Source organism: Erpetoichthys calabaricus, chromosome 10, assembly GCF_900747795.2.
Source record: "Erpetoichthys calabaricus chromosome 10, fErpCal1.3, whole genome shotgun sequence".
In the NCBI taxonomy this organism is placed as follows: Eukaryota; Metazoa; Chordata; class Cladistia; order Polypteriformes; family Polypteridae; genus Erpetoichthys; species Erpetoichthys calabaricus.
In genome coordinates this window covers 16,400,897-16,427,661 of record NC_041403.2, presented here as the reverse complement: position 1 = coordinate 16,427,661, position 26,765 = coordinate 16,400,897, and the positions used below count along the sequence as shown (strand labels likewise).

The 26,765-nt window shown below is 43.9% G+C and overlaps 1 protein-coding gene and 1 long non-coding RNA gene across 3 annotated transcripts in view; both read right to left on the bottom strand.

The window, feature by feature from the left end:
• Positions 1–5,941, bottom strand: part of ror1 (receptor tyrosine kinase-like orphan receptor 1) — a 336,235-nt gene extending 330,294 nt beyond the window's left edge. Inside the window, exon 1 of one of the 2 annotated variants that reach the window (XM_051932708.1) lies at positions 5,923–5,941. Coding sequence is in view for 1 of the 2 variants with exons in the window: in XM_028810949.2 (XP_028666782.2) it covers positions 5,030–5,135 (106 nt within the window). In the remaining variant the exon portion in view is untranslated. Of the gene's footprint in view, positions 1–5,029; positions 5,474–5,922 lie in introns of those variants that run through there. The other variant, XM_028810949.2, reaches the window with a different exon arrangement.
• LOC127529394 (uncharacterized) lies at positions 2,397–3,888 on the bottom strand. The gene is made up of 2 exons (XR_007936073.1): positions 3,178–3,888; positions 2,397–3,029 (listed from the first exon to the last, which is right to left on the bottom strand). It is a non-coding gene; the product is annotated as an uncharacterized LOC127529394 (long non-coding RNA).
• Positions 5,942–26,765: the final 20,824 nt, after the last annotated feature.

Here is a 26,765-nt window from a genome sequence, read left to right as displayed (position 1 = left end):
ATTTCCCCAGAGATCGCTCGCTGGCTCTTCTAATACTGATTAGTAGTATTTTATTCAAAGGCTCACTTTTCGTTTGTTGGTTCTTAAATCTGTGTATTTATTTTTTCTAATCGCATTAGCCGTTTCCGTGTGTTTATTTAATTAGCGCCTTAGCTAATCCCCGTCCTTTTCCGCCTACTGATGCTGGAATGCCCGAGCCTCCTATCAGTTTGTGCCATCGGTAATCGCTATATCAATAAGGAGCAGACAGGACCTGAAGAACGCATTATAAAGCTAATTGTCCACTCAAGGAGCTTCTTATCCCGAAACACAGGAGATCTGCCAAGAATTGCAGCCATCAGCGCAGGTCCGACATGGCGTCTGAGTAAACTTCTCCTGAGGTGGAATTTAGCTGCCAGTTCGAACCGGACAGTAGGACACGCGCACTGGACAGCTTGGCGTCCTTGCGATGTGTACATTAAAGCAAATACGGCATCAACTACTGCGTTGGAGTGGCAGCTAATTAAAATGCTTCGTGGGAGGCCTTCATGCTGGTGAAGGGTGTTAATAAAATGAAATTCTGAACAAACCGTCCATCGTTGTCCCCATTGGGAGCGACTCGGACAACTCGTATAGCCGACGGGCTCCCTTGGACGTTTGCGGCTTTTCTTGTCTACCCCAGCAGCCATTCCCTAACGTCGCTTGCCTTTCTATTTCGGTAGCACACAATGCCAATAGGACAATAAGGCCGCCAGAACTGAGCGAGCACTAGCTGTCTGAGCACGTCTGAGCAGCTGTCAGAAGCGGTCTATTTACTGTCTTAACCCCCCAACTACCCCAAATGATACGGGTATAGAGGGGACAAAGAGTATCACGCGAAGAAGAGAGATGACCCGAGGTTCTCATCTCCACTGTATGAGAAGCGCACAGTACAAGTGAGAAGTCGTTCAAAGTCGCACTCCGATCATTTGAAATGCCAAGCACATGCGCACTAGCGACTCGGTGACCCCCAGACATGTGGCGGCACTGAGCACTAAAGATAACGGCCCTCAAATGTCACTTTATTGGGGTTGTGTAGTTCTTCGTTAAACCACTGTTTGCCAAACAAACATTTCATTCCGAGTTCTTTACTTATAAATTTGGTTCTTTGGGCTTTAAAAAGTTTCCTAATATGTGGACAATAGAAATCAATAGTGTTGGCTACCCAAATCTTACGGTTAATGTATGCAGCAATGGTCATTATAAAATGATGAACCCACTGGTAGTTCACAAATCTGTTATCATCTATATTATTTATAGAGCTTACTACATAATAAAGGCGTGTGCTTCGGGGAGATGCCATAGGGAAACCATTTTTGGTTCCCAAAAGAACCACCCAGATGAAGGTTCCGGAAAGAAAAATTTTATTTAGATCTGTAACCGATTCCATACAACAGCCATCGATTGATAGATGATAACACACTTGCGCCCAAAAACAACAGGGTTTCGCTGCAGCTGCAGTTCGGTGGGCTTTTGGATAGATGATAATAAAATAGTAAAATACCAATGGGTTCCTGATTTTAAAAGGACTCTTTGCTTTTCCGTCATATCGATTTCGGCTGGTCAGAGACCGCCACTTCTATCGATCTGTCTCTTTGCAATATACAGTGTCTTTCACATCCATCTGTCTCCTTGTCTGTGTTAAGTCGTGCAGAATTTCATGGCTGTCTTTTCTTTTTAATGCGGGTGTGTGTTTGCGTAACATATAAAGATGGTTCTTGTAGCTCGTGCTCATTGTCTTATACAAATGAAGTATTTTCAACAAACCATCATACTACAAAGATATATTTAGAACTAAAACATTTAATTTAACTCGGACACTTAGATCTTCGCAAAACACTGTTTTTTTCTGTATTCCTTGAGGGTATCTAAAGCCTAAATTTACCCTTCTGACAAATTAAGTTCTGTCCATCTATGTATTATATAGTGCCTTCCACGTCTATCCGTCTGTCGATCTAAACAATAATGACTGGCTTGAACGGAGAGTTCGCTGTTAGCATAAAGTCACCGATCCTTGGAGACGAACACACACTTGAGTTGACACGGCACTCTCCCTCTTCTCCCCCCATATCAAAAATTGTTATTCTAGTTCTGAATATATGATTAATCACATTATGTATTCGTGATATTTTGTGAAATACTACTGTCCAAATTTTCACCATCAGTATAACCCTTCCCCAAACCGACACCACGACCCTTTACTTTGTCTTCGTGCGCATTTTGGACGACTGATGTCTGGGGGATTTTCCGTTAATGTAGTTTGGAAATTTTAAAAGCCGTTTCTCAGACTACAAATAGATCAAACTTAATTCAATTTCAAATAAGGAATTCGTTTTTATTTAAAATAAAAGTTAGAAAGTGTTTTGTCTGTTATGCAGTTTTTAAAGTGAATTTAGCTTAATAAAGCTAAAGCGAAACGTCCAGGCGGAGTACAATCCATCTCCTCGCGAGAAATACGCGCAGGGCGAGGCAAGTCACTCGTTATAAACTGGGCATAACTTCACATTAACAAGCCTGCCTTCGCCCAAGTCGGGGTCATGGCCTCGTAAATGCATCTGGAGCAAAGCAAGGACCAGCCGTGGAGAGGACTGGGAGCCGGTCCATCTTAGAACACCACAAACGCACTCGCAGATACGGCGACTCGTAACTGACTTGTCACCTTAAATATGCGCAACCACAGACCACTGGAGATTCTTTTTCATTCTTTCTTTCTTTCTTTCTTTCTTTCTTTCTTATAGGGCCGTTTATATTTTGACACTATTATATAGCACCCAATGATTGATTCATTTCTTTCTTTTTTATTTGGTTTCATATAGCGCTGTTTCTATTGAACAACATTGTGGAAGCATTCAATGGCTGTCTTTCTTTCTTGTAGCGCCTTTCGTGTTTACACCACTATACAGAATTCAATGACAGTGAACTCAATTATACAGTATAGCACTTATTGACTCTCATTTTTAAAAAATGCCTTTCATACTGGATACTATTACAGAGCACTTAATGACTTATTTCTTTTTTTGCATATAGTGATGTTCATAGTGAACACTATTATACAGACTTAATGAACTCCATTATACAGTATAGCGCTTAATGACTCATTTCTTTCTTCCTTTAAAAAAACACCTTTCACTTTGGACACTATACTGAGCACTTAAGGACATTTCTTTTTTTGCATATAGTGCCCTTTATACTGGACACTATTATATAGACTTAATGACTGGCAGTTTTTAAATTCATACAATGGATTTTCATATTGAGTACAAACGTATGACACTTAATGACTCATTTTTTTTTACTTTTATATAGCGCCTTTCATATTGGACACTATCATATAGCACTTAATGACTTCTTACAAATATTTTTGAATTGGACACTATACTATAGAACACTCAATGACTAATTTTCTTTCAGCTACTAACATTTATTTCTTTTATAAAGCGCTTTTCGTATTAGGCACTTACAGAACACTCAATGCCTTTAATTTCTCTTTTTTTCATACTTTCAAACTAAACACTGTTATATAGCACTTAATGATTGTAAATTCTTTTATATTGGACACTATTATAGAGAACTAAATGACTGTAATTTCTTTTTCTCTCTCATATGCTGTTCATACTGGACACTATTATATAGCGCCTAATGTCTGTCGTTTCTTTCTCTCTTTCATATACTGTAGTGCCGTTCATACTCAACACTGCTATAGCACTTAATCGCTGTCGTTTCTGTCCTTCTTTTCCGAGTATGCTCGTTAAGACTCGTGAAGACCGCACTCTCTTTTTTAAAACAGACATGGGAGACATCAATACAAAGGCAGCACATCGCAATTCCTGGCTTGGTAAGCCCTTCAACATCTTTATTAGAAACAAATGATATTTTATGGACTCTGTGGGAGTTGAACGAAGACCACCCCAAAATAAAAAAAAGAAGTTAGTGTAAAGGCAAGCTGCATCAGTGGTCCGCGACCATTAGCTTTCCAGCTCATCCGTCTGCGGGTTCATTAGCGGCCGCCACTCGAGTGCGGACACTTTCTGTCAACACGCGGGATGCTCACTAAAGTACGGCATCTGCTTCACGCTCCAAAGCGGCACTCGCGGTCCTAACAATGGGATGTAGAATCTGCAGTGCAATCGTCTGGTAATCGGATTAAACAATTGCAGGTCAAAATACAACAGCACACGCACTGATCTCTAAAGTAAATTTTAGGAATCTGTATGCAAAAGTTCCGCATTCAAATCTGTGCGTAAACAGAAGTCTGATAAAAAGCAAACACAGGTTTCAGTTGAATGAATGGGCCATCGCCTGTCACTTATATTAGTGTGGGGCTGACTTCTGGTTAGGAGAAGAGCCACGGGACTGCATTTTGTCTTTTATGTTTCAAATCCTTTCCATATGGTATTTTCTTGTGCCCTTGTGAACGGAGTTCAAGTGTGGGCGGCACTGTAGAATGTGAGCTGCACTGGAAGTTTTAAATCCCTCGATTGCCGCCTTCATAAAATCGCAAGGTCCTGTTATTAAACTTAAAAAGAAAACAAAAATCCTTTAAGAGTATCTCGGTCTTACGGCTAGCAGATCGCGGAATGGTAAACCAAAACCACCCGTATAAAATCGCCTTAAATCCCAATCCAGTAAAGACGCCTCGCGCATTGGCATACAATCGCTACTCTGCAGCGCTCGCCGAGATTACACGTCGCAGCCGATGCCGCTCATTGAACCTCGCTGTTCCTTCGCTCATTTCTTTGGGTTTCAAACTCGATTTTAACAAAAAACATATGAAAGTTTAGCTGAGCGACCAACTGCCCCAGTTTGCACATATAAACGCAGTTTTCAAAAGTATCACCAAGCGGATTAAAGTAAAAAAAAAAGCAGAAACGGTTGCCATCTCCAAGCACTCCGTGCCAGTTTCACCCTCGTAAAATTCAAGATGGATCGAAAGAACCCACATGCATGATCCGAAGCGCAAGCAAGCAACCACATCGGCGCACACCTCAAAACACAAGAACTTCCACCTTACCTGCTATGAAGTCTCTTCCCAAAACTACTCCTAAGTAAAAGCAGAAGAGCCGCGAAAAGTGGCGCTGACAGTTTGAGCGCGCTTGCCTCTCTCCCAGTCGATACATCCCTCCAGTCAGTACGTTTAGATCCCCGGTAACTCGGTGGGCTCTGCCACGACTGCGCGCCCGCACCGTCTTCGTTCTGCGGTGCGTGTGAGCGTGTCTTGAGGGGCGACTCTCTGGCTGGCACTCGTGCTCTGCGCACTGCGCTGCTTCCTCGCAGTTCTTTTCTGTTGCTTGCCGTCCGCTTGAGCGGTGAACAGACAGTGCCCTCTAGCGGCGACTGGCGGAATCACGCCCTGCTTTTCAGGCATTTCCAACTTTTCCAGACTGGCCAATAGCAACCGCCGACATGCGATTCGGTCAGTCAATAGCTTCATTAAGAATGAGAATGCATTCAAAAGGAATATTCAGGTAGAGCCTACTAATAGCAAACACACATAGAGTGCTTTGAAAAAGATTTAGGACTCTCAGGAAAATCCAAAATTCATAGCACTTGCTCCCGTTAGGGGTTGCCACAGCGGTTCACCTTCTTCCATACCACAATTCATAGCACCATTATACTAATAAAAGGTAGGACCCACGTTTGCAATCAAAACACCCTCAGTTCTCCGTGATATGGATTCCACAAGATGTTGGAAACATTCTTTTGAGATTCTGGTTCATACTGACATGATTGCATCACGCAATTCCTGCAGATTTGTCAGCTGCATATTTAGGCAGTGAATCTCCCCGTTCTCCCACATCCCAAAGCTGCCTCTGCTACTCCACATGCATGATCTGAAGCACGAGCGAGCTTCCAGTCAGCAACCACATCGGCGCACACCTCAAAAGACAAGAACGTCCACATTACCTGCTATGAAGTCTCTTCCCAAAACGAATCCCAAGAAAGTGACGCTGAGGGTTTCTGCAAGCTTGCCCCTCTCCCTGTCAGTTCGTCCCTCCAGTTAGTGCATTTTAAATCCACAGTAAATGCAGTTTGCCAGAACTGGTGAATCCTGAACTCACTGTTATGTTCATGAAACCAGTTTGAGACATCTTTTGCTTTGGCACATGGTGCATCATCATGCTGGAAGTAGCCATTAGATGATTGGTAAATTGTGGCCATGAACGGATGCACATGGTCAGCAACCACCCTGAAATAGGTCTAGACATTCAAGAAATGGTATTAATAGGCCCAAAAGTGTTCCAACAAAACATTCCTCACACCATTATACCACTATATCAGTCTGAACCGTTGGCACAAGGTGGGTTGGGTGCATGGATTCATGCAGTTGTTGCCAAATTCTGACCCCACCATCTGTGTGCCTCAGTAGAAATTAAGATTCTTCAGACCAGGCTGGGTTTTTCCAGTCTTCAACTGTCCATTTATGGCGGACCTGTGCCCACAGCAGCCTCTGCTTTCTGTTCTTGGCTGACAGGAGGGGTTTTCTGAGTTACTGTTGCCTTTGTGTCGGCTCAAACCAGTCTCGCCATTCTCTGACCACTCTCATTAACAAACATGTCCATCCACAGGACTGCTGCTCACTGAATGTTTTTCCAGTTTTCAAATGGCCAGTTATGATTAGCCTCTGCCCGCTGCAGTCTTGGCCTTCTGTTCTTGGCTTACAGGAGTGAATGAAGCCCAGCGTGGTTTTCTGCTGTTGTTACTGCCTTGAGGTTCAATGTGTTGTGCGTTCCAAGATGTGTTTCTGCTCACCACAGTTGTAACGAGTGGTTCTTTGAGTTACCACAGTCATTGTGTCCACTTGAACAAGTCTGGCCATTCTTGTCTTACCCTCTCATCAACAAAGCATTTCCATCTGCAAGAGTGACGCTCACTCGATGTTTTTTTTGTTTTCAGCACCATTTTGAGTAAACTGTAGAGGCTGTCTGCAGTGGGCTGGCGACCTGACCGGGGTTTGTTTCCTGCCTTGCGCCCTGTGTTGGCTGGGATTGGCTCCAGCAGACCCCTGTGACCCTGTAGTTAGGATGTAGCGGGTTGGAAAATGGATGGATGGATGTAGGCGCTGTTGTGTGTGAAACCCCCAGGGGGATGAGCAGTTTCAGAAATACTCAAACCAGTCTGCCTAGTCCCAAACAACCATGCCACAATCCAAATCACTGACATTACTTTTGTTCTCCATTCTAGCGGTTGATGTGAACATTAACTGAAGCGCCTGACCTGTATCTGCAAGACTGAATGTGCTGCAATGCTGCCACATGATTGGTTGATTAGTTAATTTCAATTGAATAGCAGGTTTATAGGTGGTCTTAATAATATGATCAAGTCAAGTTGGGGAGCATGCACTGGTACAGAGCGTTGCCGCACCCGCCACACAATGAAACAACTCAGAGTCCCGGTTTGCGACCCCCCAGGCAGACACGCGGTCCAGTCCCACCCTCCGGAAATGACCCTCTATCTGCCGCAGCCAGGTGTTACGTGGGTGACCGATTCGTCTGGTCCAGCCACTCGGGTCCCCAACAATGAGGATCTTACGAGCAGGATCACCCTCGGGGAATCGTACCATATGGCCATAGTGCTGTAACTGACGCTCCCTCACAATTCAGGTAATGTGCCTCATTCAACACAAAGTCAAACCAGTGGTACCCAAGGATTTTCTGGAGAGACACAGTACCAAAGGAGTCCAGTCTTCGTCTCAGGTCACTGGATAGCGTCCATGTCTCACAACCATATAGCAAGACAGAAAGCACCAGGACTCTAAAGACTTGGACCTTCGTCCTTTAGCATAGATATCGGGAGCGCCATACACCCCTTTCCAGCGACCTCATGACCCTCCATGCTCTCCCAATCCGTCTACTGACTTCATAGGAAGAGTCACCCGAGACATGAACGTCACTGCCAAGGTAAGTAAACCTCTCAACAAGATTGACACTCTCTCCGCAGACACACTACTGATGGCTGTGCCCAAGAGGTCATTAAAGGCCTGGATGTTGGTTTATATGCTGGACACTCACAAGCCCAGACACTCAGACTCCTCGCTCAGTTTCTCGAGCCTCCATTGACTCTGCGAAGATCACAGCATCATCAGCAAAGTCATGATCCGTGAACCTTTCTTCATCAACAGATGCCCCATAGCCGCTGGACCCCACGACCTTGCCCAACACCCAGTCCATACAAGCATTGAACAGAGTAGGAGCAGAACACACCACTGACGAACCCCAGAATCAACTGGAAAAAACGCAGAGGTTCTGCCTCCACTCTGCACAGCACTCACAGTACCAGTGTACAGGCCGGCCATGATATCCAGCAACCTCAAGGGGATCCAGCGAATCCTCAGGATGTCCTACAGGGCAGCTCGATCAACTGAGTCGAACGTTTTGCGCAAATTGACAAAGGCTGCAAAGAAACTCTGCCGATATTCACGTTTGCACTCCATGAGAACCCTCAGTGCCAGGTTGCGGTCGATGGTAGACTTCTTAGGCGTAAAACCAGACTGCTCCAGTTGCTGGTAGGTGAGCAAGTGATCACGGATCCCATTGAGGACGACCCTGGCAAGGACCTTACCCAGCACTGAGAGCAGCGTTATCCCCATGTAGTTGCTGCAATCCAGGAGATCACCCTTCTCTTTCCAGATAGGGACGACAAGTTCCGTTTTCCAGTCAGTTGGGATGATACCAGTCTCCCAAATGGAAGCAAAGATTGCTTGCAATGCCAGGAGGACAACCTTACCACCAGCCTGGAGAAGTTCACCCCTGATACCGCAGATCCCTGCAGCCTTTTCCCCCCCTCAGCTTGTTCACCACCTGTGCGATCTCAGTGAGACTGGGGGGGCTCACAGCCAATTGGAGGATCAACCTCAAGAACAGCAGTTGTTCAAATATGATCATCCATCCATCCATTTTCCAACCCACTGAATCTGAACACAGGGTCACGGGGGTCTGCTGGAGCCAATCCCAGCCAACACAGGGCACAAGGCAGGAAACAATCCCGGGCAGAGTGCCAACCCACCGCAGGACACACACAAACACACCCACACACCAAGCACACACTAGGGCCAATTTAGAATCACCAATCCACCTAACCTGCATGTCTTTGGACTGTGGGAGGAAACCCACGCAGACACGGGGAGAACATGCAAACTCCACGCAGGGAGGACCCGGGAAGCGAACCCGGGTCTCCGAACTGCGAGGCAGCAGCGCTATCACTGCACCACCGTGCCGCCCCAAATATGATCAGTGCATGCATATTTAATTGTATTTATTTGTGCAGGAAGTATATCTCTCTATTATAATAAAAAAAATCCTAGGAAGAGACAAAACTTTTTAGCCTGAGACGAGACTTTTTCAGAGAGACATTTTCATGTCCCACGAGATGAGACTTTGTACCTAGAAATTAAACCAGACCCGGGGCCGGAAATAAAAGAAAAAGAGTAGATGACAAAGTAGATCGTTGTAAAGAATTCAAAAACGTTGGCGTGATACACATGCAGAGCAGGTTAGAGATTATGAAGTACTAAAATTTGAAAGTCTCAAAAAAGTGATAGTAAAGATCGCATTAGCGCAGATAAATGGAAATTTTTACTCGGTGAAATAACAGAACAGTGAAAAGAGATCAAATATATTGTTCGGATTTACACTTTAAGTCTTAGACTTGTAGATTGTCTAATTCGTGTTGTCATCAGGGAAAAGTAGCGTTTCTTCCCAATGAAGAGGCGTATCCGCGAGAATTAAAAGATTTGTTGTTTGGTGAAAGTGAAATCCACATATTTGAGTGGCAGAGACGCGATGTGACCTGGGGGTTGGCGAGCGAAGCAAACAGGGAGCAAAGCCCCCTAGTTTACTATTTAAAAAAAAACACTCTACACAAATAAATACTATTACAATAAAACAGGAATAAGACTGTCTGGTAATTTAAGAGCAACTAAGGATTTTCTGTGCCCTTTTGTTAAATACAAAACAACTGTAATTTGTTCCGCTGCTGTATAATTCTTTTTTTTTTTATATTGTTCAACAGTAAATTCTACTCCGAGTTTTTGCAGGATTTGCCTTTCCTTTTGACTTTGTCCCTTTTAGTCCTTTCTCCTGTCCAGACATGTGGCTCTGAGGTGGTTAGCCAGCAGCCATGCCACATGCACTTTTGAGGAGGTCACCCACCTGAAGCTAAGCATGTTCGGGCCCGGCCAGTACTTGTATGGGAGACCATTTAATTAAAGCATGGGTTGGTGCTGGAAAAGATGCTGGGGGTGTTGGTTTGGGGGGATATGTAGACAAGAGAACTACAGGATGTTATATTTGGAGGAATGAAGCTTTGTTGGGCTGAATGGCCTGTTCTCATCCAGATTGTTGTAATGTTCTTTTTGGGTCTCCCACTGAATTTTCTGTCTTTTTCTTCAAATTTCTTTATCAGATCTTCAGACTTTAATTTGATGTGCTGCTGCTTGGTGACTGTGACCTCTTTGATACCCTCTCTGCCCCCGTGTGTCTGCTTAGCTATCTCTAAACCTCAGCTCGAAGCACCACGGTATTTATGATGTCCCCCAATTAGATACACTCATTGAGTTGTACCCTGTGTTCAGTGAATTGCCACCTTATAGAATCAGGCAATATTTAACAAATGGCCGGGGTGCTTCAAAGAGAGGTGTGGGGCCCAAAACTGAAACCTATTGTCATGATTTGGGTCCTCAAATGGCTGCCAGTGTTTACTTCCATCGTTAGGTCTGCTTTCAGTGTTGCTAGGGGTGTGGCCTGTGATGTCATGACCCATGAGTTATCAATGCAACAGGATAAAAGGACGGCTGTGAGTGCAAATCCTTATCTGGTCTGCGGATACCAAATCTCTGAAAAAATGTAAAGCTTATTGTTGTGCTCTTCTCTCGTGTGTACTTTCGGTTTTGACCCTCTTGTTCCCTCAACCACGATTATATTGTCTCTCTTGTATTGGGTTTTGGTTTTCATTTCACTTTATATTATTTCCAAATCATGATTACATCATGCCTGAAGAAGGGGCCTCAGTTGCCTTGAAAGCTTGCATATTGTAATCTTTTTAGTTAGCCAATAAAAGGTGTCATTTTGCTTGGCTTTTCTCTACAAATCCATCCATCCATCCATCCATTTTCCAACCCGTTGAATCCTAACTACAGGGTCACGGGGGTCTGCTGGAGCCAATCCCAGCCAACACAGGGCAGGAACCAATCCTGGGCAGGGTGCCAACCCACCGCAGGACACACACAAACACACCCTAGGGCCAATTTAGAATCGCCAATCCACCTAACCTGCATGTCTTTGGACTGTGGGAGGAAACCGGAGCGCCCGGAGGAAACCCACGCAGACACGGGGAGAACATGCAAACTCCACGCAGGAAGGACCCAGGAAGCGAACCCGGGTCCCCAGGTCTCCCAACTGCGAGGCAGCAGCACTACCCACTGCGCCACCGTGCCGCCCTCTCTACAAATCCATCCATCCATCCATTTTCCAACCCGCTGAATCCGAACACAGGGTCACGGGGGTCTGCTGGAGCCAATCCCAGCCAACACAGGGCACAAGGCAGGAAACAATCCTGGGCAGGGTGCCAACCCACCGCAGGACACACACAAACACACCCACACACCAAGCACACACTAGGGCCAATTTAGAATCGCCAATCCACCTAACCTGCATGTCTTTGGAACGTGGGAGGAAACCGGAGCGCCCGGAGGAAACCCACGCAGACACGGGGAGAACATGCAAACTCCACGCAGGGAGGACCCGGGAATCGAACCCAGGTCCCCAGATCTCCCAACTGCGAGGCAGCAGCACTACCCACTGCGCCACCGTGCTGCCCTCTCTACAAATCATTTATATAAATTAAAAAAACCAGTGGCCCCAGCACTGACCCCTACTGGACATCACTCTTGACATCAGCCAATCTAGCATAATAATAATAATAATTTACATTTATATAGAGCTTTCTTCCTACTAAAAGCGCTTTACATACAGTAGAGAGGTCGCACTTCAACCACCAGTATAATGCAACAGCAGCCATTTTTGCACCAATACACTCACCACACATTAGTTATTAGGTGGTGAAGTGGTGAAAGAGGGAGACAATTAGAGACAGGAGATTATTAAGAGGCCAGAATGACTAGGCCATGGCAGGCAGTTTAGCCTGGACATTGGGGTACACCTTACTCAGTACGAAAGATAGCAAGGGATCTTGTATGTCCACAGTGAGTCAAGACCTCGATATTACATCTCATCTGAAGGGCAGCGCCATTTTTACAGCACAGTGTTCCTGTCACTGCACTGGCCCCACCAACACTTCTTCCAGCAACAACCCAATCTGCTGGGTTCCTCCCACCAGGGCCGGATTTTCCTATAGGCTAACTAGGCTTCAGCCTAGGGCCTCAAGATCAAGAGGGGCCTACATTCAAATTGTTAGCAAAATTAAAATTACACTATTCTAAAAACAGTGAACACTAAAACACTGAACCGAAAATAAGGAGAAATTCTACGCCTATGACTAATAAACAAACATAAAAATGTATTGGTTAAGATCAACGCGTATTACGTATTTTATTATCTCTCATGTAATTTACAAACTTAAAAATGGAAGGTGAAAGGGCCTCATAAGTGGAATAGCCTAGGGCCTCTTTTCATATAAACCCGGCCCTGGCTCCCACCATCATCCCTGATGGAGGATCATAGGAATCGTTGGGTAGAGGGGTCCTTTCATCGGATTGGCTGGCCCAGGGCTGTTTCGGCTGTGTAATGGCCAAATGGGGAAGGCAGCTTGATCGCCGAGGTCTCCAGGACTCTAAACAAATCCAAATCATATTATGGCATATCATCTAGTGTTAAAATTCTGCTTTGTACTTGTAATATTTTTGTTTTTATACTGTATTGAGGACTACTTGTGTTCTGTTCTGTGTAATGTGCTGTATTGACCCCTTTCTTATTGACACCCACTGCACACCCAGCCTACCTTTTTCCATACGAGGGTTTTTTGGGAGTTTTTCCTTGTCTTCTTAGAGAGTCAAGACTGGGGGGCTGTCAAAAGGCAGGGCCTGTTAAAGCCAATTGCTGCACGTCTTGTGTAATTTTGGGATATACAAAAATAAATTGTATTGTATTGTATCCTAGGCTTCCTGTGTCTCAGCCAATTTTGCCCCCATCTACACCCCACACTCTGAACTCCCACTTCTTTTAGTTTGATGCCCAACCTCTCATGTGGCACCTCATCAGAAGCTTTCTTAAAGTCAAGATAAATCTCTATATATAAATTCCAAATACCACTGACTCACTCGCCACGAAATAATGGGACTTGAAATTTGGAATGTACGTTACCCTTGGCCCATAAGTGCTTTTTTTTTTTAAATTTCGTGGTCCAAACGCGAAATTTCTTACAGTTTTTTAGACCTGTTTGTATGTCTGTCCACTTTTCACGAGAGAACTACTTAACTTAAAGGATTTATTTTTTTTGTATTATTTGCTTGAACATTCCGTTGATTTTGCGACATTCTCATCTCGCTAAGTAGTGCTTGCGGTACCGATTTATTAGTGCGAATCCGAGAGACTCATTGGGCTGCGGGGTCCTCCTCACTCACGCGTCTGCCTCGGGGCGTAACCTTAACTCCACTTATTTAGCGAATGAGAGAACTATTTAACGGGTTTAGATCTTTTTTCTAAAATTTGCTTGAACATTCCGTTGATTTTGCGACTTTCTCATCGCGCTATGTATCATAGTTCGCTTGCGGTACCGATTTATTAGCGCGAATCCCAGAAAGAGACTCATCGGGCTGCGGGGACGGGGCGGGGCCCTCCTCACTCACGCGTCTGCCTCAGGGCGTAACCTTAACGCCACTTAGTTATCGAACGACAGAACTATTAATGGGTTTAGATCTTTTTTTCTATAATTTACTTGAACATTCCGGTTGATTTTGCGGCTTCTCTCATTGCGCTAAGAATCATAGTTCGCTTGCAGGAGCGTTATATTCGCTCTAATCCAAGACAGAGGCTGCGGACCGAGGGGACGGGGAAGAGTGACGTCAGGAGTAGAGAGCTGGGCCGGGCTCTCCACACTGTCCTGTTTCACTAATACGCGGGCGAAGCCGCTGGGGATGGTTAGTAATATCATCTGCTTCACTTTGTTCACATCCAATTGTTGCTTCCTCATAGAATTCCAGCCTGTTAGTAAAACACGACCTCCCTCTTCTGAGCCCATGGTTACTTCTCAGTAAAACTCCTGTTCTTGTCATTGACGGAAATTCTAAAAAGTCTCATTCCATACAACTGCTTACTCCAGCAATACAGATATGGAGGAATGTCATGTCATTTGTCATTTTCCAACCTGCTTAGTCCTGAACATTAGAAATAAACTGGATGCATTAGGATTAAAAGTCAAAACGGAGGTAAAAAGCTTAGGGGTAATCGTTGATTGTAATCTGAATTTTAAATCGCATATTAATCAGATCACTAGGACAGCATTTTTTCACCTAAGAAACATATGCAGAGAAATTAGTTCATGCGTTTGTTTTCAGTCGGCTAGATTACTGTAACGCACTCCTCTCAGGACTACCCAAAAAAGACATCAATCGTTTGCAACTAGTGCAGAATGCAGCTGCTAGAATCCTTACCAGGAAAAGAAAATCCGAACACATTTCTCCAGTTTTGATGTCACTACCCTGGTTACCTGTGTCATTCAGAATTGACTTTAAAATACTGCTTATGGTTTATAAAGCCTTAAATAATCTCGCCCCGTCTTATATATCGGAATGTCTGACACCTTAAATTCCAAATCGCAACCTCAGATCCTCAACTGAGTGTCTCCTTAGAATTCCAAGAGCAAAACTTAAAAGAAGTGGTGAGGCGGGCGGCCTTCTGCTGTTATGCACCTAAAATCTGGACTAGCCTGCCAGTAGGAATTCGCCAGGCTAATACAGTGGAGCACTTTAAAAAACTGCTGAAAACACATTATTTTAACATGGCCTTCTCATAACTTCACTGTAATTTAATCCTGATACTCTGTATATCTAATTCATTATAATAACTATTCATTCAAAATCTGTACTAACCCCTACTCTCTCTTCTGTTTCCTTTTCCGGTGTCCTGTTGGTGGTGGCGCAAAGCACCATGATGTTCCAACAATGATGGATGGATTAAAAGCCAGAAGTCTGTATAACCATCAGCATCAAGTGACTCCGTGAGAACCCTAACTACAAAGAGGACTATTTCATTTATGTTAGGTAGAATGCCCAGAGGGGACTGGGCGGTCTCGTGGCCTGGAACCCCTACAGATTTAATTTTTTTCTCCAGCCTTCTGGAGTTTTTTTTTGTTTTTTCTGTCCACCCTGGCCATCGGACTTTACTCCTTTTCTATGTTAACTAATGTTGCCTTATTTTAATTTCTTATTTGTCTTTTATTTTTCTTTTCTTCATTATGTAAAGCACTTTGAGCTACTTTTTGTATGAAAATGTGCTATATAAATAAATGTTGTTGTTGTTGTTGAACAGGTTTCCGGGGTCTGCCGGAGCCTATACCAGCTAGCACAGGGCACAAGGGAGGAACAAACCTGGACAGGGCGCCAGCCCATCTCCGGGTGAACTCACACACACACACACACCAACCGCTAAAGAGGAATGTTTTGGACCAAATTAAATTAACAAAATAAATATGTAAATAAATACATGTACTGTATTGTGAAGTGTGACAATAAATAAAAACACAGTGATATGTGAGTATAAATAAGTAAGGGTATCATGAAATATATTTCTTGTTGCTCATTTCTTTTGATATTTATTTACTTATTTCTTCATTTATTTATTTCAGTGATACTGCATGCCACATAATCAGGGCCGGATTTTCCTATAGGCTAACTAGGCTTCAGCCTAGGGCCTCAAGATCAAGAGGGGCCTACATTCAAATTGTTAGCAAAATTAAAATTACACTATTCTAAAAACAGTGAACACTAAAACACTGAACCAAAAATAAGGAGAAATTCTACGCATATGACTAATAAACAAACATAATTGGTTAAGATCAACGCGTATTACGTATTTTATTATCTCTCATGTAATTTACAAACTTAAAAATGGAAGGTGAAAGGGCCTCATAAGTGGAATAGCCTAGGGCCTCCTTTCATATAAATCCGGCCCTGCACATAATGTATGCCTTGAAATGAAAACTGTCATCTTCGGCCGTCAAAGTCGAGAGGGCGGGCCTTAGTGAATCCTGTGTTTTGATTGGTGAATCATCAGTAGAGTGCGCATAAATCTTTGTCCATTAAGTGCTCCATTTCTAGGCAGACACCACCCATCAGATGCATACGCAGGGCTTCTTGAATTAAAGAAGCTGCTTTGTGCTGTAAAGTCTTTCTTGCACTCACGGAGGCCTCAGATGAGCGCGATCACAAGTTTGCTTTCCTTGAGAATCGTGTAGTTCAAAGGCATGTGTAAAGTTGAGACTGTGAGAGTCCCCGCTACAGACTACAGCTCGCTGCAGGACACAGGGTGGGGTGGGGTCAGATGTCAGACCCCCTCCTGTTTTCAGCAATTCTCCCTTCGCGTCACAGTGAGTGTTAGCACATAAAGAAGGTGTGACGTTAGATGTGTCTTATTTAAGCAGTTCATTAGTAATTATGTTCTTTATTTATTCAAATCCCGACTAATAACAACCTTTATTTATTCATCACTACAGAAGATGAACTCCATCCCGTACTGCACCAGAATGCAGCAGTGACATTTGCAGGGCCGCAGTGACCAGAAGTCAGTGCAGTTTTAGGACAGAAGTGAAGGGAGGGTCAGTGTAAGTGGCTGAGGGTTAGTGTGAATACTAAATGATAAAACTCCAACATCCCACCCAGTTTACATCTGACCCCACCTCAGTAAGGGCTCTCTCCCCTCTACCGGTGATTCACCAATCAAAACACAGTATTTGTTAAAGTCCACACTCTCAAGAATGACAGGTGAGAATGACAGTTTTCACTTCACGTTGCATGTGGTTTCAGTGAAATGATTATATGAAGAAATAATTAAATAAGCAACAAAAGATATATTTCATGACACATTTAACAATTTTATGCTTATATATCCTTGTGTTTTTAACCCAGCCACAAGGGATGCACAAACTGGTCTCAAGCCCGGATAAATGGGAAGGGGTACGTCAGGAAGGGCATCCGGTGTAAAATTTTGCCAAATCAATATGCGGACGACAATTTTGGATGATCCGCTGTGGCAACCCCTAACGGGAGCAGCCAAAAGAAGAAACGTTTTTATTTAATATACTGTCGTATTTCACAATGCATTTTTTCTGTATTTATTTATTTTCGTTTAAAATATTCCTCCACATATAAAAAAAATATATTATTAGAAAATATTAACTAAAATAGTGGGTTGCACGGTGACATGATAGTGACACTTCTTATTGATCCATCGTCCTGGTTTTAAATCCCACACCCAGTCTGTTTAAGACAGAGAGAAAGCAAATGTGACACTCAGCGGGTCACTTAGCAGGTGTACCTGGTGAAGGGGCTAGTGGGCGTATTTGTATCGACGTGGGGGCCACAGCGAGTGTGAGCGTCGGGGGTCACCAGGCAGTTAAGTCACTTTGCGTGAAGTTTGAGCACATGTAAGGTTTTCAGAGTTCTCATGTTACATAACATAACCTGGCATACTCAAATCCACAAAACTCCCTGTGCAAAGCCACACAGCCATACGTCACCGCAGGTCTACGACAGCAGTGACAGAGCAGCAGTTCCACAATGGAAGTTTAGGTTTTAAGACTGTTTAGTGTGTACTATAAATGGTTAAGAAAAGGGTCTACTTAACGTTAAGTGTTAGTGCTGTTAAGATTAGGGTGCGCTGTGATGTAATTTGGTTAGCGTGTCAATCAATTTGATTTGTACCAACCATTAAACTTCTATTAATGTTTGTGATGCACCATCTGTTGGAATGACAGAGACATAGCAACCAGATGGAAACACAGACACAATGACACCCTTTTATTAAGGTGAATTTTAATAATAATAATAATAATAATCCTTGGGCGGCACGGTGGCGTAGTGGGTAGCGGTGCTGCCTCGCAGTTGGGAGATCTGGGGACCTGGGTTCGCTTCCCGGGTCCGCCCTGCGTGGAGTTTGCATGTTCTCCCCGTGTCTGCGTGGGTTTCCTCCCACAGTCCAAAGACATGCTGGTTAGGTGGATTGGCGATTCTAAATTGGCCCTAGTGTGTGCTTGGTGTGTGGGTGTGTTTGTGTGTGTCCTGTGGTGGGTTGGCACCCTGCCCGGGATTGGTTCCTGCCTTGTGCCCTGTGTTGGCTGGGATTGGCTCCAGCAGACCCCCGTGACCCTGTGTTTGGATTCAGTGGGTTGGAAAATGGATGGATGGATGGATAATAATCCTTTCGTTAAGGTGTATTTTTAGAGAAAGGCCTCAAAAAGGCTTCTTCCCAGGGTTCACACAACCACAAAATTATTTTTCCTTTTTATCCTCCACTCCGTGCAGGCGAGCTTTGTCCTTCCTCCACACCTGACTCCAACTCACATGGGTAAGGTGGAGTGGCTTCCTTTATGCAAACCCAGTAGAACTTCTGGTTCTGCCACAGTGCACCAAGGGTACAGTTCCAGGATAGGCAGTACCGTTCTAGATTAAGAAATCCTCCTTCCTGCGGAGTTGACCATTGGGACTACAAATCCGATAGAAACTTACAGGTGGATGCTGCTACCTATCACATTGGAGGCACAAATGGCCCCTCTGGAGGTTGCATCCCTCCAACCATCCATTATAAAGGCTTCCCGACCGAACAAGGAGCCTTCCCGGCCGGGATGCCAGCCAATCAGTGTCTTCTGTGACACGTAGTGTAACATTATTTATAGTAACCCCCTCTCACAACAGACTCACAGGACCTCCTTGGGTTGGATATATCAGTCAAGCTCTGTTCATCGATTATCGATCCTGCTTATTTCAGATCAGGGGTGCAGGGGCTGGACATGACTGACCTGCAGCACCAATGTGCAACTCCACTAAGAGCCCAGCGCGTCAATGAAACTCACAAGTGTACGTCAGGGAGCGAGCGAGCAGATTCCACTCCTGACTTCGAGGAGGTGATGTAACAGCTTTAATCATTGCGCCACCCACGCACGCCAGAATTAAAGTCGTGCTTGACATCGCCTTGTGGTTTTTTTCTGAAAGTTCAGCTTGTGTTTTATGTTTATTTATTTTACGTCACATAAACCACTTGGCAATCTAGAAAAGCGCAAACATCAGCCAAGTCTGTCAAAATAAGCACCAGAAAGATAACATCTGAGAGTAAAGGCACAAAAGAAATAATTGGCACGGATTAGTCCGACCCCAAACACCACAGACACGCACGCGAGCGCTGACAGGCTGAGCCGATCGAGATGCTCTGACACCGCGAGGTCGAGTCCACGAAAGGGGCGGTTTGGAAAAGGATTAGTCACTGACCCCGGCCTGGGCGCTGTTGTCTGTGTAGAGTTTGTGTGTAATAGCCGTATGTGCGGTTTCCTTTAACCAGTGCGTCAGTGTGAAAGTATATAATGCGTGATAAGGGCTCGCACCCATTCTGCACTCTTAATAAGGACGTTTCTTTAATAGCGCTGTGCTGAGTTGTGTAGATCCACTGCTTTACAAAGAATCATTTCATTCTGTGAAGTCAGTCGGACGGTCGTTTTCTAACCCTCTTACTCTTGAACAGGGTCGCGGAGGTCTGCTTGAGCCTACGCTAAGCACTGGGCGCAAGCCAGGAACAAACCCTGGACAGGGAGCCAATCAATCGCAGGGCATTCTGGGACGCGTTCTTTGCAAATCAGATTGGTTCTTTGGGCTTTGAAAAGATTCCTGATATGTGGACAAAACAGATATCTTTAACGTGTATTGACAGGTCGAGAAACCCTGTACGTTGTCTGTGTTATCATGAACCTAATTATATTTTAGAAATCGGTTATCTATTCAGGGAATACAGAAGACGAGAAAGGAGGTGCAATATCGTTATTTATTTCCAAGAAAACAATTTTACAAATGGCGTTATTGCACGTCCTCTCAGCTTCAGTAATGGAACATGTTACAGATCTAAATAAAAAGTTCTCTCAGGGACCTTCAAGTGGATGGTTCTTTATGGCATCGCTCTGAAAAACCACTCTGACACCTTCTGCGCCAGCATCCCTGAGTTGGATTATGCTGGTTTGAGAATGTTAAAATGGGTCAATAAATAAATAGTAATTTTAAATAAATTAATACAGCAATGGGCGGCACGGTGGTGCAGTGGTAGCGCTGCTGCCTCGCTGTAAGGAGACCTTGGTTCGCTTCCCAGGTCCTCTCTGCGTGGAGTTTGCATGTTCTCCCCGTGTCTGCGTGGGTTTCCTCCCATAGTCCAAAGACACGCAGGTTAGATGCTTTGGCGGTTCTACAGTGCCCCTAGTGTGTGCTTGGTTTGTGTGTGTGTGTGTGTGTGTCCTGCGATGGGCTGGCGCCCTGCCCGGGATTTGTTCCTGCCTTGCGCCCAGCGCTGCCTGGAATTGACTCCAGCAGACCCCCGTGACCCTGTGTTAGGATATAGCGGGTTGGATAATGACCGACTGACAGACTAAATACAGCAATACAATAAACAGATCTAATTATAGAGCAGTAGTTCTCAAATCAGTTCTGGGGGTTATATTTGGACCTTTTCTCTAATTCAGTGGTATTCAAAGTTTTTTGGACCCAGGACCACTTTGCTAAAGTTAAATTCGGTCTGCTTGAGTGTCAAAGTAACCTTTCAGCATAATTCAGCTTTTCATTTCCCAAATTCATTTTACGCAAACATGTGAAAAATAGTAAGATTCAAATCCAGCGATGCTGGGTTGACGTTTCAAAATATTAGATTGTAACCCAGTACCGCCGCTCCCTATACGCAGAGTACGCAGTCTGCGTAGGGCACCAACTCCCAGGGGGGCACCATCCCAGCTGCTCAAAAAAAATCGTTTTTATATATTATAATAATAAATTAATATTAATAATATACATATACAAATAAACAAAAACGTATATATAATATATAAACGTATATATTGCATTTTATGGTGAACGCAGAGTAGGCTAAGCACACCTTATTTGAATAAAGTTCTATTTTGGCCCCTATAGTAGGTGTTTTTTTATTATTTTATTTTTACTTCCGTAATATTTGGGGGAGGAGGCACAAAAGTAAATTTCTGCTTAGGGCACCCATTTGGCCAGCAGCGGCCCTGTTGTAACCAGTGATCTGTAAGAAACGCCACAGGCGAGAAGATCGCTCGCTTAACAGCAGGCAGCCTGTCCGCACTGAGGCACGAGTCATGGGCAGCGTGGAGGTAAAGAACTGCCTCGAATGGACGTGGGTTCTACAAGGTGACATTAGAGGAGCTTTTAGGAGTGAAACTTGCGCGGTGACAGAGACCGGCTGGACCAGAGAGAAACTGAATATGAAGACGCGTTGAATTAAATGGTGACGGCCCGAAAAAGAGACAGAGAGAGACAGACGGGGAGACGGAGAGGGAGACAGTTGGTTGGGGAGTGGGACAGAGAGAGGGAGAGAGCGAGCCTCTTACCCCAACTGTTGATGCCCTTTGCCGTTACACTGATTAGTCATTTGACCACAGATGGTTTTCGGTGATTTATGTGTGGTCTTGAATCAAAATATAATGCACTCGGAGCGGCCTCTATGCGAAATGCAATACGTTTGTTCGCTTTAAGTTATAACACGCCATCTATGGGCATGAATTTGTGTTGCATTTTAAACTGACACCGAGCATTGTGAAAAACGATCTGTCGTTTGGTTGACATTGGTAATTATGACACGATTAATCTGTGTCCAAATCATGGTGCATTGTGGTTAACACGGTGGATTGCATTTCATTTTGGCATACCATGAATACTTTTCACAACCAAGATACTTCACTGTTGGAATGCTATTATGAAGATGAAACTGTTGGTTTTACTGACCAGAGAAGCATCTCGTAGTCTGTGAGTCCTTCAGGTGCCTTTTAACAAATTTCAAGCAGGCTTCCATGTCTCCTCTGGCCACACTGGCATCAAGCCCAGATCGGTAGTCCTTCTGGATCTTTCTCCCTTCTCCACACAGGTTCTCTGTCAGAGTGAATCAGCTTCTTGATAACCTCTCTTACAAAGGCCCTTCTCCCTTGATTGCTCAGTTTGGCTGGGTCACCAGCTCTAGGAAGAGTCATGGTCGCTCCCAAATCATTTCCATGTAAGAATTATCGAGGCCAAGGTGCTCTTGGGAACCTTTAGTGTTACCGGGATTTTTTCATAGACAGATGTGAGCTTTAACACAATGCTGTCTCTTAAGATCTGTAGGCAGTTCCTTTGACCTCATGGCTTGGCTGTTGTCAACACACACAGATGTGTGTCTTTTCTAATCAGGCCCAATCTGTTGGATTGACAGCACATGAACTCCAAACAAGGTGTACAGAAACATCTCACTGACAATGAACGGAATGGGAGGCACCTGAGCCAGATTTCAAGGCTCTCAATCTTCTTCTTCTTTTGGCTGCTCCCGTCAGGGGTCGTTACAGCACATCATCTTATATCATATCTTTCTGTCCTCTGCATCTTGTTCTGTCACCCCATCACCTGTATGTCCTCTCTCATCACATCCATAAACCTCCTCTTAGGCCTTCTTCTTTTCCTCTTACCTGGCAGCTCCATCCTTAACATCCTTTTCCCAATATACTCCTGCTAACTCTCTCCCCTTACCAGTCATACAGCCAACATTCAAAGTTCCTACCCTGAGCTCCACTCTCTTTACATTCCTCCTCTCCTCCTGTCTCTGGACACTTCTCCCCCCTCTTCTTCTCCATCTTCGGCCAACAGTAGCAAAATTTCCGCCAGCCCCCTTTTGGCTAATAGTACTGGTGGCGGTCATTGTTAACCCAGGGCTCGACCGATCCAGTATGGAAATTTGTATTGTTGTCTGCATATTGATTTGGCAAAATTTTACACCCTTCCTGACGTAACCCTCCCCATTTTTCCGTGCTTGAGATCAACACGAAGAAACACACTGGTTTGTGCATCCCCTGTGGCTGGGTTACATATATATAAATATTTACACAAATATAAATTAGACATTCACACTCCCCACGCGTTCCCCAGTCCCTTTTATATCGACTTTGTCTTAGCTTTGAATCCTGGCTTGTGCATCCCAAATATCTGTGTCAATGAGACATTTCAGTTTTTTATTTTTAATGAAATTCCAAACATTTCTAAAATCCAATTTATCGTTCCGTGGTACTGAATGTTGCCTGATGAGGGAAAAAATGAATTTAAAATAATTTTAGTACAAGACCGAAACATAAAATGTGAAAAAAGAGTCGGAGTACTTACTGAAGGAGCCGCACTGTATGTACCTAACAAGTCAGCTTAGCTCAGTGGCTTTTAAGTCACATTGCCCTGATGACAGTCAACATGAGGACCACTGGGGTCAATTTGAGGACCCCTGCTCTAATTAAGTAAGCAGTTATTTCCCAGTTTCTATGGTTTTTTTATGTCAATCCAAATTTTACAAACTTTTTACAAATTAAATTGTAATTTAATTAATTAAATTGTAATTAATTAATAAATTAAATTGTAATTAATTAATTAAATGGTAATTAAGTAATTGAATTGTAATTATTAATTAATTAAATTGTAATTAATTTATTAAATTGTGATTACATTTACAACATTAATCACAACTTTTTTTACAAATGTTACAAACTAACTTTTTTAGGTTCAAGTGCTCATGCAATGCAGAAAGCACAGATAGTATAATAATTCATTACATTTATATAGCGCTTTTCTCAGTATTCACAGCCTATCCACACAGGGAGGAACCGGGAAGCGAACCCACAATCTTCCACAGTCTCCTTACTGCAAAGCAGCAGCACTACCACTGCGCCACCTGTGAGTGGGTATGTGTGATACATATAGGTAAATTAATTTTCTATCATGCTTTTTCTGCAATTTTTAAACTCCAGGTTACATCATAAGCCCGTGATAAAAAGCGTTTAGGTCCATGGCATGGCATAATTTTTAATTAGGGAGTTTTCCTTTACACCAGGGGTGTCGAACTCAACAGTGGTTGCAGGTTTTCATTTTAACTGCCTTCTTAATTAGTGACCAGTTTTTGCTGCTAATGAATTTCTTTTGCCTTAGTTGACTCAGGCCCCTTAGTTGTTTCTTCTTCCTTAATTAGCAGCCAAACAATAACGAGACACAAAATGAGCCGCCACATGAGCAGCACACCTGTTCTCGTCACGCAGTATCTGAAAATAAAGAAAGGTGAAGGTCTCAGTAAGGCTCATCTGCTCAGGTCACCAAAACATTTTGATGGCGTTCTTAGAAAAAACAGAAAAACAACAGTTTTGGAAATGTCTGCTGTGGCAGAATGAGAGCAGCAACAAGCCATGGAATGAAATAACAGGTTTGATTAACGGCAAGAATCGGCTTCTCATTAAGAAAGTGGTTGGAGTGAAATTGGTTGGAGTTTGAAGCCCCAGTTTAGCTGGTCAACTGATGGCTTGTTTCACGTCTCATTTCTGTTTGGCTGTCATTTAATGAAGAAAAGAATCAATTTAGAGGACTTTAAAACAGGGTCCTTAAAAACAGAGTTAGTAAAATGAAGAGAGAAGAAGTAATTTAGCAGTGAAAACTGGTCCCCGAGTAGGATCAGGGTTAGAGTGAAAACTTGCAGCCACTGGGACCCACCAGGCCTGGAGTTCGAACACCCCTGGTTTACACAGAGAACCACAGACACATGGAATAAGTGACCACATAGTGTGGTGGACAGAAGGCCTCTAGGGACTGTCAATACTTGACTTGATGTTATTTTGGAAGAATGAAGTGGACAGAACTGGTGAGCTTTGTTGGGCTGAACGGCTTGTGCTCGTCCAGACTGTTCTAATGTTGTACTTACACGTGTGAGCACTCCGGCTTATGTGGGGTGCAGCAGGTGTGTGTGGTAGTGTGGCAGAGTACCTCCAGGGTCTGAATTGGGGGTGAAATGCTGTTTGTGCATTCACATGTAGATACACACAGTTCATTCGATTGTCTGTAATTAGCGCCGTCATCCCGAGATGTATAAAAGGAGCTGGAGCAGAAAACAGGAAAAACAAAAAAATAGGAAGAAAACAAAAGAAAGAAGAGTGGAAGTGAAATGGAAAGAATCAAATCAAGGTGAAGCTGGTGCTGTGGATGGAGACAGGTGGTCAGGTTTAGGCCTCACAAGGAGCACATGGCTGACATTTGAGGGGCAGGGTTGCTCCTGTTGAGCGATCCGGGAGTAGGAATGACCCACGGCGCCGAGTAGGCTCCCACCTTAAGGCACGTGCAGTGGCGGTGGTATGAGAGACGGAGCAGGGCTTTGGGTCAATGCAGGTGTCAAAGTATTCAGCAAGAGACACAAGGTGGGCTTAGGGCACCCCAGCAGTGACCAAATGAGGTGACTGAGGTGCTAGCCCATGAGACGGAGGATGTCCTCTCTAGCTGAGGAGACCTGAATGATGAGCAGAGGAGACGTCAGTTTAGAAAGTGGGCACCAAGGCAGGTTTTGGCACTTAATGAACTGATCTCTGTGTGTTTTAACCTCAATTTTACGGTTAATTTATGAATCATTGATTATGACTTTTTAACAATGGTTTTTATTGGATTACTTATTAATTAATTTGGAAGAGCACCGCACTAATTTGGTTTTCACTTTGGGGTTTTTGAACCCTTGACTGTTTGTGAATAAAACCTCTCCGGTGCTTTTAGGCTGACCTCTTGCTTGTATGTGTCCTGATTTGCCCGACTCATCCTGGTCATGTTATTGACGGTCCCGAGTTTAAGGACAGTACCTTAAACAGTGCTGGTGCCAACCCGGACAGTCCCTTATTAATACACACCCTGTGATAGTGAAGTAGCAGATTCTGCTCTGCTTGTCATTGATAGTATCAGAGTACAAATACAAACTGAACAAAAAGGAAAATGAAAAAAAAAGAGAAATAAAGCTGTTTTAAAGCTATGTTAAAATATAAACATTTCCAAAATCCTCTTAAATGGAAATCTAAATCACTACTGTATAGAATAAGAAGAAAAGAAGAAAACCAGGTCAGCTAATTACAAAAATGGGATCAATTAGAGGTAAAAACTGTGGAGTGGTTCACACAAACCTCTGTAGCCACAAATCCCTCCAGGGCTGAACTTGAGAAGCACTGCCAGTGCTGGTGATGCCAACGCTGAAAGGGGAAAAGTGCGGGTGGGTTTGTCCGAGCTGAAACAGGAGGAGGTTGCAGCGCACACCGCGCTACCGCAAGAAAACAAATTCTTAATGTCATCTTATAAGTAAAAGAGACAAACAGTAAGACACGTTCGGAGCCATCATTTCATATTTCATTCTGGGTCTGGTGCAGCTCACTGATCTACTGTCCGGCTCCAAACCAGCTCACCAACTTTGGACTTCCAAGGTCCTCCCCGGGTGCCTGTGGGTTTTCTTCCTGCATCCCAGAGCCGTGTGTGTGAGGTGAACTGGCAGCTGTAAGGTGACCTGGTGTGGTTTTTTGAGTGTGACCGGCGCTCTGTCTATTGTTGTTTCTGGCTTTGTACTCCACACTCCTGGGAAAGACTCCAGTGGCCCTGACTGGGATGAAGCAGGTTTGAGGATGTTGTTATTTTTATACATTTTGCTTTCTCTAACAAAGAAAATTCAATGAGATGCTCAGTAAGCCATATTTGTACCTACTGTATATTCCTGTAAATATAAAAATACAAGTAA